Here is a 21766-nt window from a genome sequence, read left to right on the forward strand (position 1 = left end):
CACTTTTCTCCCCATCTTACTGAGAGCAGAGCAGGAAATCACCAAGTGGTTTAGAGTGTCGCGGGCTAAACTTTTGTCCCTGCAGCCTCCCAGAGCTCGAAGAACAATGACACCTGGAGTCATAGCAACTTTTCTTTATGGCATGCAGGTTATACGCCAGGCTCCACGTGTCACACATCTCATTTCTAGATGAAATATGTATTGGGAGGACAAGGAACAGGCTCAGGTAGTTAGGTCACTGGCCAAGAGTCAAGAGGAAGAGGGGGACTGGGCTCAGGCCCCTTCAGCTTCCACAGCGGTGGTTTTCTCTAGCTTGGCTCCAGCCCTCAGATGCCAAGATGGACATTTCTCACTCAGCAGCACATGGGAGAGTCAGAGCTTAGTGGTATTAGAAGTCCATGCTGATCTTGCTGCTATGGGTAGAGATAGATGGAGACCTGAAACTCAGTCAAACCAACCAACCATCTCTCCTGGGCATGGCCAGGAGAAAGCCTACACCTGTAAGAACTGGCACCTCTTTGAAAATTTCATCTCCCATCTCCCGGGCCTCATGGCAGCTCAGCAAACCCTTTATCGACCCCTGCCACCTCCTCACTCACATTCACACCCTGCTCTTGCCCTTCTCATCCCATCAGATGACCTCCTTTCCAACCGCTATCCCAGAAAGTGGACTCAGTTCAGTTCAGTCCAGTCACCCAGTCATGTCCGACTCTTTGTGACCCCGTGAACTGCAGCACACCTGGCCTCCCTGTCCATCACCAACTCCTGCAGTTTACTCAAACTCACGTCCATCAAGTCGGTGATACCATCCAGGCATCTACGACAGAGGATGAAGGTGGACTACCATCTGCGAATTCCCGCACATCCGGAAACAGTTCTACGTCCCAGCAGCTCCGCCTCTTCTCTTCCCATCTCAGAGAACCAGGATGCCCACTCTGTTGTTCTGAAAAACTCATAATTCCCTTGGCATCCATGACATGATTTTCTCCTGGTTCTTCAAGGTCTATACTCTGCTTCTTGTTTTGATTCTTCTTGAATCTTGCTCCTTCAATGCTTGCAGGATCCAAGATTTGGCATAAGGCTTTTTACTACCCCTTCTACATGCCCTCCTGGACCACAGGCATCTCTGTTATTGGATGATACCAATTTTGTTGTTCAGCTGCTCAGTCGTGTCCAACTCTTTGGACCCCCTGGACTGCAGCATGCCGGGCTTCCTGGTACTCCTGGGCCAGGGGCATCTCCATTATTGGATGCTGCCAATACGTTAGAGAATCTCCTGAGAACTATCAATCCTCTGCTTGAAATGGTCAGACAAGGACAAGATGTTCCACTGCTCTGGGGAGATCGCGGACCACTGGAATTTGGGTTAAGCACCCTCCCTGAGCCATCTCATCTCGAGCATCCTTGTTCTCCGTGTGCTCCCACCTGAGCTCAGTAGAAACGCTCCATCTCCAGGCATCGCCAACTCAAGAAGATATCAAGCCACACTCAGCATTTTACGCCCTGACTTGCTGCCATTCTGGGGTCTTTATTTCCATAGACCTGATGCTCTAAACCCTCTTCTTCCCACCATCACCTCCTCAGACACAACCCTCTCAGCTTTCCCACTTTTTCTTACCTTTCCATCCCTACTGCAAGTACTTTCATGAAATTCCTACTGGATTAGCCCCCAAACTCCTAATGATCCTCTGCTCAGCAGCCTGGGCAGTGCTTCTAAAACAGATGAACCAAGCCACCCTCTGCCCCTTCAGTGACTCCCATCTTGGCGTGAGATGAAAGCCCTCAGGGAAGACCTCTGGCTTTATCTTGCTCAGCCTGCTTCCTGCCCTGGCTCCCTTCTCTGCCCACCCACTGGACAGCATCCATCCACACTTCCCCCCAAACCTCATCATGGCCCTTTCTTCTACGTAGACTTTCCTAACTCTAGAGAGTAAAATGAATTGCTCCCTCCACTGTACCTCAGTCTTCTCATATATCCATCTATCATGGTCCCTGTAAGCCACAAAGTCCTCACCTGCTCACCTATTGGTCCTCCCACCAGACTGGCCTGAGCATCTTCCCAGAAGGGCCAGGTCTAAGTTCATTGTGAATTTCTAGTGTCCAGAATAACACCAGGGTGCCAAGGAAATATTTGTTTAATTCAAAATATGTGAACAGCGGGTAGTAGAATGTCAAAGCAAAAAACAGAATTTGAGGGAAGCCATCTTCTTGAGGATGATTGAGCCATCCTCGTAGCTCAACACATAAAGAATCTGCCTGCAATTCAGGAGACCTGGGTTCAATTCCTGGGTTGGGAAGATCCCCTGGAGAAGGAAATGGCAACCTACTCCAGTATTCTTGCCTGGAGAATCCCATGGACAGAGGAGCCTGGTGGGCTATAGTCCATGGGGTTGCCAAGAGTCAGACACGATTTAGTGACTAAACCATTCATCCTCTTTGGAATTTAAAACATGCCTTTATTAGTGATGCCTGGAGTTTGAGCAGTTAGCAGCTGGCATCTGCTCTAACCCACAGGGCAGTAATGTCACAGAGGGTTAGGGCGATATTTGCTTTGAATGATAAAAAGATCCATCTAAAATTTAAACAAGGAGAATTCATTAAAAGGAAAATAAAAGACTCCCTCAGTAAATCTTGGCCCCTTAATTATACCTTCTTTATCACTTAACTTCAGAAATGGGATCCTTGGCTCCAAGGTATATTTAATACTCAAATACAACAGAGAATTTGAGTATTAAACATGCTTCTAGGTACCAGCTCTTTAATCTTGCCAAATGAACTGTCCCAGAAACCATGCTTTTGATAGGGGAAAGAAAATCCACCACATACATTAGCTATTAGCTGCTCAGAATATTCTCTTTCCTTCTTTTCCACATCTGCCAGGGTGATGTATTCAGAGTCACTGCCACCCAACATCTCTGTGTTTGACAGCTTGACCTGAAGTCTCTTTTCTAATTCCTCCAAGTCCTGGAGAAAAAAAGAAAAAGACAAAGAAAATCTAATGTATCTTAAATTCTAGAGAAGAAACGCTTTTAATTTTTTATCACATTATCATAAAAAAATTTCTTATGATAATTAATGCTCTGGGTATTGTCCTTTTGAAGGATTGATGAGAAAAATCTATTTTTCTCATTAAATGTAGAGCCTCAGAAATAATGGATTATGTATTTTTTCCTGTATTTTCCTCACCTTCCCACAAATAGGCCATATTTTAAAAACAATGAAAAGTATCTTCCAATCTTGATGAAGTTCCAGGAACATGTCATGGTACTCTGGAGTGCTGGGATGGAATATTTCCTCTCCACTCCTCTGGTTTCCATGGGGAAGGATTACTTAGTACACCCCAGGGAGGAAGTGATATGTATTTGGTGGTTCAAAAGCAGAAAGTAAGCATAGCCCCTAGCTTGCCCAGCCTCATCCTCTTTGGGATAGACCATTCAGGGGCGGCCACCACCCTGGTATGGCTTCAGTCTAGAGTGAGCTGGGGAGCAAGGGTCCCTGTTGTGTGTGGGGAGGCCTGAGGTGGCCCAGCTTTGCCAGCAAGTGATTTAGGTAAGCAATTTAGCTAATCTCGGATTCAGCATTAGGAAGCCATGATTGCTATATATCTAAGACATACCCTGCAAGCAGGATCCTCTCAGCAATAAAGCTGACATCTGTATATATGTCTCCCCAACACTTTCTCTTAATTAAATCAGATCTTAGAAGGGAAAGGAGAACCCTATGTATGGAGCCCTTCAAACCCCCACATAGAGTGTGGGTGGCAGTTCTGTTTTCTCCAGACCTGTGTTCACTGACATGAAATCAACACTGGTGTGGGTTCAGGTTCATTAGGAAAACTGCTACTGATTGTCCAAGTGGAAGCCACATGTGGCTTCTAATTCTCAGAGCATCTCTTCCAGAAAGAAATGAGGGTTCCTTTCCAGGTGAGGAAACTCATCTATGAGAAGCTGAGATATCTTGTCCAAAGTTCCCCAGTAGGAAGTGATATGCTAGGTTAGGTCCCTTAGGCCCATGGACTCCAGAGACCCACTCTTCCAACTGCATGCATTATCTGCTTCTCTCCAAAGCAGCTGCCATCTCTGGGTACTTCTCATCCTCATACAGAGGTTCTAAGGCTGCTGTCAATATTAAAGGAAAGTATGCATTTAAAGTCCTCAGACAGATGACATTCAGTGAATAGTAGCCACTGTAATAATTAAAATGCTCTATAAGTGGTAGAGGTGAGATTTGATCCCAGACCTGCAGACACCAAAGCTCTTATTCTTGCTATATGACACAGGACATTGTTTCATTACTCATATAACTGCAAGTATCACCACATAATCATTATTTTTTGTCATTGGAGAGTCATTTAGACTCATTGAACCTCAACTTCCTCAGCTGTAAACAAAAATAATGATGGCTGCTCACAGGGCTGCTGTGAAGATTAAATAATATGTGTAAAGCCCTGTGTGCACTGCCTGATGATCACAATAGTGGTACTCAGGATGATGACGATGATGACAAGAAAAACGAAGATGGTCTGCCTTTTCCTTGGGATCTAGTGATGAATCCTCCCACATGGAATCCAGGGGAATGAAGAAGAAACATTCTTTCCCAGTCTCCCGAACCTCATGGTGGTGGCGACAAGGATGACAATGGTGACTGTGATGAAGATAATGGTGATGGTGGGCAGTGAGGGTGATGACAATGATATGATAATGAAGGTGAGGGTCGTGAAGTGACGGTGATGAGGATGATGGTGGGGGGGGGTGACGGTCACTGGGATGGAGATGATAACGATGCAGGTGGTGCTGGCGATGGGAGTAATGAGTGACGGCAACGACGGTGGTGGTGATGATGGAATGTTGGTAGTGCTTTTGGAAGTAAGGAGAAGCATGGTGATGGTGGTGGTGCTGACAATGATAAGAATGCCAATGAAGACAAAGGTAACGGTGGTGACGGTCATCACAAGAAGGATCACAACCATAACAAAGATGGCGGTGGTGACGGTGACACTGATGATAATGGTGGTGGTGGTGGTGACTGTGCTGGTATTGAAACGATAATAATGGCAATGATATTGATGATGATGGTCAAGATCATATAATCAGTGTCTAGCTGCTACTGGGTGTTCATTGGAAGGACTGATGTTGAAGCTGAGACTCCAATACTTTGGCCACCTGATGTGAAGAGCTGACTCATTTGAAAAGACCCTGATGCTGGGTAAGATTGAAGGCAGGAAGAGAAGGGGACGACAGAGGATGAGATGGTTGGATGGCATCACTGACTCAATGGACATGAATTTGGGTAAACTCCGGGAGGCCTGGCATGCTGTAGTCCATGGGGTCACAAAGAGTTGAACATGACTGAGCGACTGAACTGAACTGAGCTGCTACTTTGTTACATGTTTCATACACAACTCTCTCCTTTCTGTAATCCCATAGGACAGGAATTACTATCCCATGGCACAAATGAAAAACCTAGCATTCTGAGAGTTTGTGAAAGGCAGACCATGGTATCAACCTCTACTGCCCTGATTCATTTTGCTGTGCATAAAACAATATAAAGGTTGTATAAAAGGCTGAAAAGAGAAGAATGCAAAGTGGTATTAACAGTTGTAACTAATAAACAAGGTATATATTTTAAAATACCCCCAAACTGTATGGAAAATAACATCAATAGTGGTTCTCGTTGAGTACTGGATATGACTGACATTCTTTTTTCCTACTTCCAATATTTTTCCACATTTTAATAATATATATTGTTATCTTTATGTTTATACCTATAGTTTTATATATCATTATATTGTGTTGAAAACTGTATGTTGTAATAAAGTATTTTTACACATAAAAGATACTTCCCTATGATATTATGTTTTATACATCTGAATAAACTCTTTTTAAGTTACTTTGCAATATAGGTTGAAGACTTACATTTTCTTGCTTTGAAAGAATCTTCTGGTATAATTCATCATCAGACTTCTTTTTAGGAAGAAGGTCAAGAAGGCACATTTTAAAAATCTGAATAAACATCTATTGCAGAAAAGGGAAACAAAACAAGAAAGATTTAAACAATGGTATCTCTACCCCTCCTTCCTTTTTCTCCTACCATCTTCTTCCTCCCGTTATCCCCACAATTTTTGCTCTAGGAAAAGACCTCAGATTTAAAACCATGACAGTGGCCTATAATGAACTGTGTTTTCATGAAGCTTCTAAAGAAAAATGCCTCATCTCTCCCGCACATATTTATAAGGAGCCTACTCTTTAGGAAGCCCCCCATTTTCCCCATTTCCATGAGTGAAGAAAACAGACAAAGCAAAGGGGGAGTTGCTTCTCTCTGGAAACAATCAGAAGAACACTTGTAAGAAATTAAGATGTGTAAAGTCATCCACTCCGGCCCCCTGTCTCAATGGATGGAAGTGTCCTTTAAATCAAGAAGGGTCCTCCATAGGCAGGGATACCTTGGCAAGTCCAAGGGTGCTGTCTTCACAGTTTGTTTAATCATTTACCTATTGCAGGACATCTAAGTCTTTCCAGTTTGGGGTTATTCTGAATAAAGCTGCTATGAACATTCACATAGAGATTTTTGAGTGAACATAAGTTTTTCTGTGATGAATGTCCAAGAGTACAGTTTCTGGTTCTTCTGGTAACTGCATGTTCAGTTTTATGAGAAACTGCCTGTTTTTTGGAGTGGGCTTTTACAGTCCTACCGGCAATGTATTAGTGATCGAGTTTCATCACATCCTCACCAGCATTTGGGGTTGCTGCTGTTTTTATTTTAGCCATCTTGATAGGTACGTAGTCATATCTCATGTGGTTTTAATTTGCATTTCCCTATTGTTACCCTGCTTATTTAACTTATATACAGAGTACATCATGAGAAACGCTGGGTTGGAAGAAGCACAAGCTGGGATCAAGATTGCCGGGAGAAATATCAATCACCTCAGATATGCAGATGACACCACCCTTATGGCAGAAAGTGAAGAGGAACTAAAAAGCCTCTTGATGAAAGTGGAGAGTGAAAAAGTTGGCTTAAAGCTCAACATTCAGAAAACGAAGATCATGGCATCCGGTCCCATCACTTCATGGGAAATAGATGGGGAAACAGTGGAAACAGCGTCAGACTTTTATTTTTGGGGGCTCCAAAATCACTGCAGATGGTGACTGCAGCCACAATATTAAAAGACGCTTACTCCTTGGAAGAAAAGTTATGACCAACCTAGATAGCATATTCAAAAGCAGAGACATTACTTTGCCAACAAAGTTCTGTCTAGTCAAGGCTATGGTTTTTCCAGCGGTCATGTATGGATGTGAGAGTTGGACTGTGAAGAAAGCTGAGCACCAAAGAATTGATGCTTTTGAACTGTGGTGTTGGAGAAAACTCTTGAGAGTCCCTTGGACTGCAAGGAGATCCAACCAGTCCATGCTAAAGGAAATCAGTCCTGGGTGTTCTTTGGAAGGAATGATGCTAAAGCTGAAACTCCAGTACTTTGGCCACCTCATGTGAAGAGTTGACTCATTGGAAAAGACTCTAATGCTGGGAGGGATTGGGGGCAGGAGAAGAAGGGGACCACAGAGAATGAGATGGCTGGATGGCATCACCGACTTAATGGACGTAAGTCTGAGTGAACTCTGGGAGTTGGTGATGGACAGGGAGGCCTGGCGTGCTGCAGTTCATGGGGCTGCAAAGTCGGACACGACTGAGTGACTGAACTGAACTGAACTGAACTGAATGGCTTAAGGAATGACAGAGGATGAGATGGTTGAATCGCATCACTGACTCAGTGGACATGAGTTTGAGCAAGCTCTGGGTGATGGTGAAGGACAGGGAAGCCTGATGTGCCGCAGACCACAGGGCCACAAAGAGTAGGTCACAACTGAGTGACTGAACAACAACAATGGCTTAATGGTGTTGAACATCTTTTCATGTGCTTTTGTGTGTGTTTACTTGTCAGCCATATATTCTTTTTGGTGAAATATCTGTTCATGTCGTTTGCTCATGTTCCAATTGGATTCTTTATTATTTCTATCGAGGCTTGAGAGTTCCTTATATATTGTAGGTACTGCTGCTGCTGCTAAGTCGCTTCAGTCATGTCTGACTCTGTGTGACCCTATAGATGGCAGACCATCAGGCTCCCCCGTCCCTGGGATTCTCCAGGCAAGAACTCTGGACTGGGTTGCCATTTCCTTCTCCAGTGCTATTTCTTTTTTAGAATGTGGTTTGCAAAATACTGCCTCAGTGTTTTCATCCTCTCAACAGGGTTTTTTGCAGAGCAGAAGTTTATTTTGATGAGTTTCAATTTATTAGTTTTCCCTTTTACGGATCATAATATCGGTGTTAATCTAAGAACCCTTTGCTTAGCTCCCAAAGACTTTCCTTCTTTAAAAGAAAAAAAGATTTATAGTTTTATACTTTAAATTTAAGTACATGAGCCATTTTTAGTTAATTTTTGCATGAGGTATGAGGTTTAGCTTGAGGTTCATTTTGGTTTACTTATGGATACTCAACTGCACATAATTCATTGAAAAGATTAACATTCCTCCACTGAACTGCCTTATACCTCTGTCAAAGGTCAGTTAGACATACTTATGAAGCAAGGCATCTTTTGTTTTTGATAATTAATTGACATAACCAGCTTTGTTCTTTCTGAAGATTGCTTTGGCTATTTGGGGGTCTTGTGTGTCCATACAAATTTTAGGATTTTTTTTTGTTCTATTTGAAAAAGACCATTCAGATTTTGATAGGAACTGAACTGAATCTGTAGATTGCTTTCAGTAATACAGATATTTTAACAATAGTAATTCTTTCAATACATGAGCATGGGATATCTTTCCATTTATTTGTGTCTTCCTCGATTTCTTTCATCAAAGTCTTAAGTTTTCAGTATATAAGACTTTCACCTCTTCAGTTAAATTTATTCCTTGGTATCTTATTCTTTTTGATGCAACTGTAAATGGGATGGTTTTCTTAACTTCTCTTCCTGTTAGCTCGTTTTTTGTGTATAGAAACACAACAGATTTTTTATGTTGATTTTGTACCCTGCCACTTCATGGAATTCATTAATTCTAATGGTTTTCTGTAAAGACTTTTCTATGTATAAAATCATGTCTTGAAAAGAGTCTTTACTTCTTCCTTTCCATTTTGGATTCTGTTTATTTCTTTTTCTTGCCTAACTTCCCTGGAAATTCCAGTATTATGGTGGATAAAAGTGGTGAGAGGGGGCATACATGTATTGTTCCTGATCTTAGAGGAAAAGTTTTTAGCTTCTCACTGTTGAGTATGATGTCAGTTGCGTTTGTCATATATCGCCTTTATTACGTTAAGGTACATTCTCTCCAGGCCTGCTTTGTCGAGAGATCTTTGTCATAAATACGTGTTGAATTTTGTTAAGTGCTTTTTCTGCTTTGAGATGACCACGTGATTTTTATCCTTCATTTGTGAATGTGGTGTATCATGTTGACTGATTTGTGGATGTTGCACCATCCTTGCATTTCTGGAATAAATCCCACTTAATTATGGTGTTAAAAAGTGAAAGTGTTAGTTGCTCAGTCCTGTCTGACTCTTTGTGACCCCAGGGAATGGGGCTGGCCAGGCTTCCCTGTCCATGGAATTCTCTAAGCAAGAATACTGGAGTGGGTAGCCATTCCCTTTTCCAGGGGATTTTCCCGATCCAAGGATTGAACCTGGGTCTCCTGCATTGCAGGCAGATTCGTTACCATCTGAGCCACCAGGGAAGCTATAATCCTTTCAATCTGCTGCTAAATTTGGTTTGTCAATATTCTGTTGAGAATTTTTACATCTGTTTTTACCTGAGATACTGGTTTGTGTTTTTCTTTTTTTCCAGGCATCTATCTGGTTTTGGTATCAGGGAAATGCTGGCCTAGTGAAATGAGTTTGAAAGCATTTCATCGTCTTCAGTATTTGGCCTCTCTCCCCTCCCCTCTTTCTTTCCTCTCCTTAACCCTTCCTAACCTTCCCTGTTTTTTCAGTCCCCCGGTCCTGGACACAGGAATCTGGTCGAAGGGCCCTCAGCCTGAGCTGAGGATTGGAGACTGATCACCTCCTCTTGGCAGAGAACTCGAATTCTGGTTCTGGTCTGGTCTGATTTCTGGTAGGGCTGAGTTCCAGTCCTCCCTTCTCTGGAGGCCCAGGGAAAAGTCCCATAACACCTGGGCATCTGTAGGTGGCAGGAGACGTCTGTAAGGCCACCTTTCCACCCCACCCCTCCCACCTCGTCCCCCTTCTTCTTTCAACTTGGCTTCCTTTCCTCCCTTGAAATCTTTGATGTTAGTACTTGGACTCTTGTATTTAACGGCTTCCCTGGTGGTGCAGAGGTTAAAGCATCTGCCTCCAATGTGGGAGACCTGGGTTTAATCCCTGGGTCAGCAAGATCCCCTGGAGAGGAAATGGCAACCCACTCCAGTATTCTTGCCTGGAGAATCCCATGGATGGAGGAGCTTGGTGGGCTACAGTCCACGGGTCGCAAAGAGTCAGACACGACTGAGCGACTTCACTTTCACTTTCACTTTGAGAAGGGTTGGTATTAAATCTTCTTTAAGTGTTTGGTAGAATTTACCAGTGAAGCCATTGATCCTTCTTTTTTGGTCAGGAGATTTGTCAATTTTGTTTATCTTTTAAAAGAACCAGACATTGCTTCATTGATCTTTTCAATGCTTACTTTTTTAGTCTCTATTTCATTTATTTCCACTGTGAACTCCATTATTTTCCTTCCTTCTACTAACTCTGGGCTTCTCTTTTTCTTCTTCTAGTTCCTACAGGTGTAAAGTTGGATTGTTCATCTGAGATTTTTCTTGTTTTTTGAGGTAAGCCTGGATGGCTATGAATTTCCCCCTAGGAACTGCTTATGCTGCATTCCACAGATTTTGCCAAGTTTTATTTCCACTTTTATTTGTCTCAAAATATTTTTAAATTTCTCCTTTGATTTCTTCATTGATTCATTGGTTGTTCAGTAGCACAGTATTGAATATTCACGTATTTGTGATTTCTCCAGTTTTCTTCCCGCACAGGTATCGCTAGTATTATTGAATTCTGCTTTAATTGCACTTTGCAGACATTTCATTTTTACAGATTGAAGGTTTGTACCAACCACGTGTTGAGCAAGTATTTCATCATCACTTTTCCAACAGCATTATCTCACTTTGTGGCTCTGTGTCACATTTTGGTAAGTCTTGCAATATTTCAAATCCTCCACCAGCAAAAAGATTACAATTTGCTGAAGGCACAGATGATGGTCAGAATTTTAAAACAACAAACTATTTTAAAATTAAGCTATGCAGTTGTTCTCTTAGATACGCATTGCATACTTAATAAACAACAGTATAGTGTAAACATAATTTTCATATGCAGTGGGAAACCAAAAACTCATGTGACTTACTTTACTATGATATTCAGTTTACCACAGTCACTTGAAACCAAAACCACACTATTTCCAAGGTATGCCTGTAACTGATTTCTAGTTTCATACCACGGTGGTTGGAAAAGATGCTTGATATGATTTTGACCTTAAATTTATTGGGACGTCTATTGTGGCTTCAGTATGCTTGCCAGTACTAATAAGCTCTAAGAAGATAAAAGTTGGCCTGGCTTTTTACCCGCTGAAGTCTTAGGCTATGTAAAGTAACATTCTTTTCTCAGGATGTCCATCTCAAATCTATTTTCTTTTTGACCCCAGACTGGAACAGTAATGTTTCCTGGTCTTGCCCCATTTCTTTACATTTTAAAAACTTTTCAATTTAGAACAACTATGGACTTAGAGGAAGGTGCAAGAACAGTAGAGATCTGTGTGCTTTACCCCCAGGTCTGCTATTTTACATCACTGTGGTATTAACATCATACCAAACCTGGAAATCAACATAGGTCCAATACAGCTAACTGACCTTACTCATTTTTTATTCATTTTTCATTTTATTCATTTATGTGTGTATGTGTGTTTGTGGTTTTATGCAATTTTACCTATGGGCTTCCCAGATGGCTCAGTGGTAAAGAATCCACTTGCCAATACCTGGCTTCAGTTCCATTCCCTGGAGAAGGAAATGGCAACCTACTCCAGTATTCTTGCCTGGGAAATCCCATGAACAGAGGAGCTTGGTATGCTACTGTCCATGGGGTCGCAAAAGAGTCTGCCATGATTTAGTGACTGAACAACAGATTCCTATAACCACTGCCACAAACTGGTGGTGCAGAGGTTAAAGCGTCTGCCTGCAATGTGGGAGACCTGGGTTCGATCCCTGGGTCAGGAAGATCCCCTGGAGAAGGAAATGGTAACCCACTCCAGTATTCTTGCCTAGAGAATCCCGTGGATGGAGGAGCTTGGTGGGCTACAGTCCACGGGTCGCAAAGAGTCAGACACGACTGAGCAACTTCACTTTCACTTTCACTGCCACAAACAAGATAGAGAATCTTCCAGCACCAGGAGAAACCCCCAGTCCTACTGCTCATCTGACAGTAGCCACCCCCTTCCCATAGACCCTAATCTATTTTCGTCTCTGCCATTCTGCTCTTAAAGATGACAACTCCACTGTTCCTCAAGGGCTGCCAGGGAGCTCTAAGCTTCTAGGCTGCTTCTGGTCTGAGTCACTTCTGAAATCTGACTTGTGATAACAAATCTCTACCAGAGGAACAAAATTTGAAGTCTTTGCATAACATGGCTCTCTCCTCCTCCCTGTGTTTTTCTAGGTCCTCACACATGAAGACATGCCCTGCAGAGAATGAAAAGCCAGGCTTAGAAAGCACTTCTCCCAGAGTGATGTTGATTTCAGCCAGACACATTTCTACTGAGCACATACTCTGTGTAGGGTGTTGTTCTGGGGTCTGAGGATACACAGACTTTATACTCAGACAAATCTCATTTGGGTTCTGACTCTGCCATTTACCAGCTATGTGATCTTGGGCAACTGATCGACCTCTCTGAGCCTCAGGTTCTCCATGAGTAAAACAGCAGTGAGGTTTCCATGAGATCAGACATTTAGTGTTTAGCCTAGCAGAGTATCAGTGCTTCATAAACGGTGCTGTAATGATGCTGGTTACACATCCCCAAAGAGCCCAGAGCTTGGCCCACAGAGACTTTTCTTTTCTGTGTGTTCTTTAAATTTTTTTTACTTTTAACTGGAGGATAATTACTTTACAATATTGGGCTGGCTTCTGCCAAACACCAACATGAATCAGCCACAGATGTATGCAACCACATAGACTTTTCAAAGTCTATGGACAAATTAACTCCATAATTCTATAGAGTAAGAGCTGGAAGTATATTATTTTTACACCTTTCCTAAAGTGGCCCAGAGAGGGGAAGTAACTTACCCACAGTCACACAGCTGATCAGTGTCAAAGGGTAGATTAGAACCCGTTTCTAACTTTTTAGTTCAGTCACTCAGTCATGTCTGAATTTTGTGACCCCATGGACTGCAGCATGCCAGACTTCCCTGTCAATCACCAACTCCCAGAGCTTGCTCAAACTCATGTGCATCGAGTCAATGATGCCATCCAACCATCTCATCCTCTGTTGTCCCCTTCACCCGCTTTCAATCTTTCCCAGCATCAGGGTCTTTTCCAATGAGTCAGTTCTTCGCATCAGGTGGCCAAAGTATTGGAGCTTCAGTTTCAGCATCAATTCTTCCGATGAATACTCAGGACTGATTTCCTTTATGACTGACTGGTTGGATCTCCTTGCAGTCTAAGGGACTCTCAAGAGTCTTCTCCAACACCACATCTCAAAAGCATTAATTCTTCAGCACTCAGCTATCTTTATGGTCCAACTCTCATATCCATATGTGACTACTGGAAAAACCATAGCTTTGACTAGACAGACCTTTGTCAGCAAAGTAATGTTTCTTCTTTTTAATATGCTATCTAGGTTGGTCATAGCTATCCTTTCAAGGAACAAGTGTCTTTTAATTTCATGGCTGCTGTCACCATCTGCAGTCATTTTGGAGCCGCCCAAAATAAAGTCTGTCACTGTTTCCATTGTTTCCCCATCTATTTGCCATGAAGTGATGGCACCAGATGCCACGATCTTCATTTTTGAATGCTGAATTTTAAGCCAGCTTTTTAACTCTCCTCTTTCACTTTCATCAACAGGCTCTTTAGTTCCTCTTCACTTTCTGCTGTAAGGGTGGTGTCATCTGCATATCTGAGGTTATTGATATTTCTCCCAGAAATCTTGACTCCAGCTTGTGCTTCATCTAACCCAACATTTCTCATGATGGACTCTGTATATAAGTTAAATAAGCAGGGTGACAATATACAGCCTTGACATATTCCTTTTCCAATTTGGAACCAGTCTGTTATTTCATGTCCAGTTCTAACTGTTGATTCTTGACCTGCATACAGATGTCTCAGGAGGCAGGTGAGGTGGTCTGGTATTCCCAACTCTTTCAGAATTTTCCATAGTTTGTTGTGATCCACACAGTCAAAGGCTTTGGCATAGTGAATAAAGCAGGAGTAAATGTTTTTCTGGAACTCTCTTGCTTTTTCAATGACCCAACGGATGTTGGCAATTTGATCTCTGGTTCCTCTGCCTTTTCTAAATCCAGCTTGAACATCTGGAAGTTCTTGTTTCTGGTGCTCTTGGAACTTTTCCGGTTCAAGTGTCTCCCTCCATGGAAGTCTGATCACTTCCTCAAAGCCTACACACCCTCAGGTCGTCTCTTATACGCTCTACGGTACTCGATCATTTATTTGCTTTGTCATATTTTTTGCCTCTGTGCATTTTGTGCGGTCTTTTGACTGCCATGTCTCCTCTGAACAGTAGACTCCATAAAGGCAGGTGCTGCCCGGGAGGGTGGGGAGGCTCCCCGCAGGGGAGATGGGCAGATGAGTGATGGTGCATGCTCCATCTACAACAACAGGCTGCTTCCCTGTGGGCAGTCGCTGGCTGCTCCAGGGGTGAGGCTGGCTAGCACCACGGCCCTCCCCAGCCCGATGGGGCTCTGAGCACAGAAACAATCACCCCCAGGGAGTAGGGCCGTGGAGAGAATCACCAGGGCCACCTGCCCCCAAGCAGGACCAGGTGAGACTGATGAGAGCAGGCTGCACTTCAGGAGGGTGAGCGTCTCATATACCCGGGCTTCTGCAGGGGCGTCTGCGGGGCTTGATTTCTGGAATCCTAGGATGATTCGTGGTTTCACATACTGGGGCCTGATCGTGATGATTGTTCTGCTCACATAGAGCAAAACTTCTTTCTGTTTTATCCTCAATTTAGTGTCCTTTTATTTTTCCAGTTTCTCATGGAGCACCTGTGGGCCTATCTATGTCTGTCTGTATTTCTCTCCATCTACTCCTCCTCTTCTCTTCCTAACAGGCCTTCTCTCTCATCCCTTTCCTCAGGAGGTCTCCTCCCTCACTCAGTAATTCAGAGGTTGTGTCTCAAGGAGAAATGATTCCTTTAAAAAAAATTTTTTTTTAAATTTGGCTGTGCCAGGTTTTAGCTGCAGCATGTAGGAATCTAGTTCCCTGAGCAGCGAGCGATCAAACCGGCACCCTCTGCAGTAGGCGGGTGGAGTCTTAACCACTGGGCCACTAGGGAAGTCCCGATAATTCCTCTTTCAGCCCCAGTGGCCTTGCTGCCTGGCTACTCCAGGGGCTTCTGTACTGCAGCGGGACTCATTCCTCTGACTTCCTGTGGCTTGGATCCAGCGTGGATTCACGTGTACCTGGCAGAGACTATCTTGCTTCCTGATGTCCACGGCTCTGATTTCTCCTCTCTTCACTCAGACAAGGTACGCAACTGCGCATCTCAGCCCCAACTTAGCACTTTATGACTTAGGGCCTGTCTCCTCTCTGTGCCTCAGTTTCCCTATCTGTAAAGCAGACATCATAATGGCACCTACTTGCCAGGTTGTATGAGGTTTAACATAACCACTTGTGTGACACCCCCAGGCTTAGTGTGTAGTAAGCGCTCAATAAAGTTAGTGATCCTAAATCTTATGATCACCATTATCCTTCCTCTAAAAATACTGTTCTCTTTGTTCTCTGTCTCTGTCAAGAGGTGTGTCCAGAGAGTAGATACCCAGCCATCTGCTTAAGCCCCACACATGTGCATGCTCAGTCATTAAGTCGTGTCCAGCTCTTTTGTAACCCCTTGGACTCTAGCCCGGCAGGCTCCTCTGTCCATGGGATTTCCCAGGCAAGAATACTGGAGTGGGTTGCCATTTCCTTCTGCAGGGGATCTTCCTGACCCAGGGATTGAACCCACATCTCCTGCACTGGCAGGCGGATTCGTTGCCACTGAGCCCCCAGGGAAGCCCTTAACCAACACAGTGCTGCACCCCATCTGCAGGCGTCTTGTGGTCGGATGCCTAGTCTCTCTCTGCCCCCTCCGTGGTGGCTCCGCTGTCCCTGACGCCCGTTTCCTGAGCATCCCCAGGACTCCACGCACACGGAGGGCGGGCCTCTGGGTCCTGAGCACTCACATACCATGTGCTTCTCCTGCCTCAGGGCCGCGTCCAGCTGTAGCAGGTCTTTCAAGTGGAGGTTGTAGATGCACAAGTCAAGGTCCACACTGAGAAGTGCAAAGAGAAACAGAAGAGACTTTCAGCGGATTTGAAGCGGGGCCTGAGGTTGCCAAGTTATCAGGACATCCCTGCTCGGGACGAGCCAGGGTGCACCCTGACTTCAGACGTTAAATTCGGCAGTGTGCTAAGATTCCTCACAGCCACCCAAGGCGCTTAGGAGAAATCAAAGAAGACATCTGAAACCCACCTGTGGCCAGACGGGCACAGCTGCTCGAGAATCAAAGACGGGCGACAGGAACAGATGGAAGGTAAGAAAAATGAACACTTCCCCTGGCCCCGCCCCGGGCATTTTCAGGTCTAGCATCAAGTGTCAACCTTCCCCTCTGCCTTCACGTACACATTCTCATGCCCATTTTACAGATGGGAAAACTGACTCAGGAAATCAACAGTCAGAGAAACCTAGTAGCAATCATGTGGTCACAGGGGCAGGGAAGTGACAGCATGTAGAAAAAGGCCTTTGACTTTTTCTCCTACACAAGCAAAGGTGTTTTAAATACTACACTCCCACCTGAGCTATTAGGAGTTCTCTTCGTCCGAATGCTCAGAAACATCCCTCTCCAGCCTGGTAGGGGAGCCAAGAAAGCTCAAAGTCAATGACGTCCCTCCTTTGTGGGGCCCTCTGCAGGGTCAACATCTTCTGAGCCCTCTCTCTCTCCCCAGCCCTGAGCCAGGTTGTGCCTTGTTCATCTCACCCAAGGCCTGCAGGGACTTATAGAAATTCAGAGTCGACGGGGCCCCAGGACTAACACACAAATCTGCCGCCTACTTTACCGCATAACTACTGTGTGCTGAACTCTGCTCTGGACTGGGCGTTTTGGCAATTTAGAGCGTGGACTGCTAACGACAAGGCACTGGGGTTAAACTTGGCTCCAACGCTCACCTGCTTTGTGGTCTTGGGCAAGTCACAGCCTCTTTGTGTCTCATTTTATTCTTTGTAAAATGAAGGCAATATTAGCATCTACTTCACAACCTTTATGACTGAGGGCTGTTAAGAGGAATTAATTATTTGACTCATGAGTATTTATTCATCACTGCATCTGTCTCGGGCTCCCACTGGCTGGTAGGACGCAGCTGTGAATAAGACAGACCTGGTCTTCATGCTCATGAGATAATCTCTGCAAAGTGCTTATTATTTTGTACACAGAAGGCACTTAATCAGTGCCAGCCACTGCTATGCAGGGCATGAGGCAGGTCAGTGCTTAGAAGAGCCTCTCCAGTCTCTCCCCAGGACCCAGGCCAGGTTCCCTAACCCATCTGCCAGCCAACGCCACACATTCAGCTCCAATTCTGACACTGGGTCGCTGTGTGTCCATGGCTGAGTCCTTAACCACTCTGGGCCTCCATTTCCTCCACCGACCAGGATATGGCCCATCGGTCTGAGTCCTCCACCTGCCCCCTCCTCACCTCTCGCAGGTCAGCACCTCGGGGAAGCTGCCTGCCCTGAGGAAGCTGCAACCCAGGAACCTGTCATCGCTGGCTGCCGAGTGGACGCTGGAAGAGGAGCTGCAGTCGTCCTTCTCGGCCTGGCTCAGGCTCCCCAGGCTGCTGGAAGGGGACGCCTCCAGTGGCTGGTTCGGCAGGACAGCCTGCTTTAAGGTTTCGTGCAGAGATGGGTTGGAGGAACCGTCGGCCAGAGGCTGGGGGACAGGAGACAAAGCGCCCTCTCAGTCCACGTGACCCATCACTAGCGTGTTTCTGTAATTCTATCCACGACACACACACTGGGTCCTAGGAAGGCCAGGCCGGGGAGGATGGGGAGGGTGTGAGTGGATCTTGCAGCTTCTATCCCAGCCCAGGGGCATGGCCATGGCCCCAGGGACCTGCCTCACAGCTCTTGTCTCATCCTTCTTCCCTGGAGGCTGGCCCCTCTGCACCAGGCTCCTCCCCGCCAGCTCTCAGACCCCAGGCCTGTTCTGTCTGTCGACCCACCTTCCTTATCAGGGAACGCCGCTGCCCACTGCCATGACAACACGAGGACACAGCCTAGTGCCTGGCACATCTGGAGGGCTCAGCAAACATCAGCTATCCGTGTGTCCAGCCTCAAATCTGCTGCTCCTAGAGGTGTGTGCAGAGGGCACTGAGCTGGCGGCTAGCTCCAAACCCTCACTGTCATCCCATGCTTCTGGGCCTTTCCGGACTCTGGTTCCCATGCCTCAAATTCCCCTCACTCACCATCTGCGGAGCAGAAACCTCCTTCCCTCCAGACACAGACCCCTGCATCTTCCTTCCCTGCTCCCCGGGCCCAGCACGGGCTGGATTCCACAGGTCCCGGGTCATTTCTGTCCTGCCTGCTACCACACACTGTCCTACAAGATCTGCAGGGCTCAGAGGGCGTCCAGGTGAGGACAGTGCCCTCCTGACCACGAGATAATCTGCACTGCCCACCACCGAGCTTGCCCAGCACAGGTACTCATGAGGAATAAACGCCCTGAGTCTGGGAGTTTCGAGCCGTCACCCACCCACCAGATAGTGAAGGAAGTGGTTTCCAGCATGTGTCCAGGAAGCAGTTCCATGAACTATAAGCAGTTACTGCTCATTGTGAATGTTCCACAGAAAAATTAGTTTAGGAAAGTCTGTGTGATCAAAGTAGAATCATTTATCCCCCCTTTTTGGCCATGTCACAGCTTATGGAATCTTAATTCCCCAATTAGGGATCGAACTTGTGTCCCTTTTCGGGAGCATGGAGTTTTAACCACTGGACTGCCAGGGAAGTCCCTGGAATCATTTCTTTGGTGCAGGAATTCTCAGAGCTTTCGCTATGCTCTGCTGTCCTCAAAAGCAAGTAATAATTTAAAAAACTGAACGTGTACTGAGTGTGTAGACATCAAAAACTGTTCTAAGTCTTATGCCTAATACCCCATCTAACCCTCAAGACAACTAGGTGAGGAAGGAGGGCTCTTCATCCCCATTTAATTGGTGAAGAAACTGAGGCCCTGAGAAGTCAGGAAATGGCTAGGAGTAAATGGCTGAGCTGGGAGCTAGGCTCAAGCCTGTCTTCTTTATCACCAGGAGAGCAGGCCATCCTTTCCTCAACTTACTCGAGCAGGAAATTCCTTCTTTCACAGAGCATCTCCTAGGCCAAGGGCTCCCTGAAGCATTAGGGATTATGCTGCCCTCTGCAAAATGCCTGGCCCCAGGTGTGAACTCCTGGCTCCAGGTGTAAGACCTGCAGGTATGACTCTGGCCCTGCCGCTTCCTGCAGCATGACCTCCGACAGGTCATCAGCCTCTCTGGGCCTCAGTTTCCTTGTGCATCAAGTGGAGATAACAGTATTATTTACCTTACAGGAACATGGGGAGGAACACTGAAACGCCTAATGTATGACAGATGCTGAGGGTTATGCTGGCCCCACAGTAAGTGCTCAGTTAAGAGTCAGCTGCTGGCATGGGTCCTGGGGTCTCTGAATGAGGAGCAATGTTAGTAACGTGTATCAGCATCAGTATTTGTGTTAGTGTTGAAAGAGGAGAGTGGATGCTGCCCTACGGTGCTGTCGCCTGGAGTCATGAGAATACCTTGCTCCACCATGGGCATACCCTGTGCCTGGCAACACCGTCGTAACGTGGATTCACCCTAAAGTCATGCTCCATTACAAAGCCACAAAATTATCCCTATTAAAATGACTTGCCATAAGATCCTCAAATAGGACCCCAAATTGCACATTTGCGTCTCCCCCCTCCTACCCCAATCTCCAGCACATTACTGGTAAATTGCATTTCTAAGACGGAGCTCAGGACGCTTACCCTGAACTTCTGATTGATGGGATAGACGACTTTTGCCTTCAGTGCAAATGCTGTGATATTGCTGTTGAAAGACGGCTCGTATTCCTGGGAAGAAGAAAGAATAAATGGCGCGGGGAGGCTTTTGGTGAAATGAAGGACAAACCACCAAGTTTCCAAAGTGCCACATCCCATGGTAACAGTGGCCCTGGGAAGGGACGACAACAGACACATTTAGAGCCAAGCAGTGCTCACTTGCTAGGAGGATGGATGGATGGATAGATGGATGAATGGATGGATAGAAGGATACACGAGTGGATGGACAGATGGATGGGGCAGGTGGATGGATGGATAGATGGGTGTCCGGATGGATGTGGGGGAGACAGAGGTACAAATGGATGAGGGGATGAATGGACAGATGTTACAAAGCACATTCTTAATTTAATTCCAAGTCTTCAGCTTTGGAAGAAATAAGGATTTAAATAACATGACAACACCAAAACTTTTCCTAAAAGTTGCGAATCACCTTAATATTTTTAGCACTACCAAGTATATAAAAACTTACGTGTGGCAATATTCATGTAAGGCTTTTGATTAGATCATACGTGCTTCGGCAGATCTTTTCACTTTTCTGAGCCTCCGTCTGCCCAGACAGGAAGTAGGTAGCCTATCTCTCCCAGGGACGGGGACGTAGATGTGGACAAAACCCCCAGTGGAGATGCTAGAACAGAGCCCAAGTGAGGCGATGGACCACTTTGAATCTCAATAGGAAAGAGCTGCCATCAACCTTTGCTCAGGACCCATCTCCCCGACACAGCTGAACAGACGGACTCGCCTGCTCCACGGCCCCACATCCTCTCTGTATCACTCTCCTGTTAGGGTCACCCCTGGGCTTTGCACAGTCAGTGTTGAATAAGGGCTTGGACACATCCAGTGGGTGAATGAAGTCAAGCAGACAGACCGGTCAGGAGCCTGGCCCTCCAGGCCAGGAGGAATCTCAACTCAGCAACCAGATGCCAACACCTTTCTACTAAATCTTAAAAAAAAAAAAAAGAACTCCCTGACAAATGATTGATTGCCAGTTGCCACATTCTCCTTGGAACCACAAACCCTCTCACAGGGAATGCAGAAGAACTTATCACTTCCTCATAGCGTGAGACATTGAAACAGCACCCGACAGAGCCTGTGATGTGGTTTGTGCCCATCTTCCGAAAGGATTTCACCACAGTACCCTTCTGAGCGGGACAGAAGGAAGCTCTGCAGCAGGGCCCTATGTCGTGTCATGCCTGTCTCTACCTGCGTGTGTGCTAAGTAACTTCAGTCGTGTCCGACTCTTTCTGACCCCATGGACTGCAGCCCACCAGGCTCCTCTGTCCACGGGATCCTCCAGGCAAGAATACTGGAGGGGGTTGCCACGCCCTCCTCCAGGGGATCTTCCCGACCCAGGGATCAAACCCAGGTCTTTATGTCTAGCTGCACTGCAAGCAGTTTCTTTACCACTGCTTACAAAAACAGACTCAGACGACAAGAATGGGG

At 45.6% G+C, this 21766-nt stretch overlaps 1 protein-coding gene across 5 annotated transcripts in view; it reads right to left on the minus strand.

Moving 5' to 3' along the window:
• The window catches only part of EVC (EvC ciliary complex subunit 1), a 93332-nt gene that overhangs the window by 64377 nt on the left and 7189 nt on the right, over positions 1-21766 (minus strand). For all 5 annotated transcript variants that reach the window (XR_001918215.1, XM_018049716.1, XM_018049719.1 and 2 more), the window contains exons 3-7: positions 20255-20338; positions 17919-18151; positions 16417-16501; positions 5916-6014; positions 2827-2964 (exon numbers count right to left, since the gene is read on the minus strand). Coding sequence is in view for 4 of the 5 variants with exons in the window: in XM_018049716.1 (XP_017905205.1) it covers positions 2827-2964; positions 5916-6014; positions 16417-16501; positions 17919-18151; positions 20255-20338 (639 nt within the window). In the remaining variant the exon portion in view is untranslated. The remainder of the gene's footprint in view (positions 1-2826; positions 2965-5915; positions 6015-16416; positions 16502-17918; positions 18152-20254; positions 20339-21766) is intronic.

Source organism: Capra hircus, chromosome 6 (assembly GCF_001704415.2).
Source record: "Capra hircus breed San Clemente chromosome 6, ASM170441v1, whole genome shotgun sequence".
NCBI lineage: Eukaryota > Metazoa > Chordata > Mammalia > Artiodactyla > Bovidae > Capra > Capra hircus.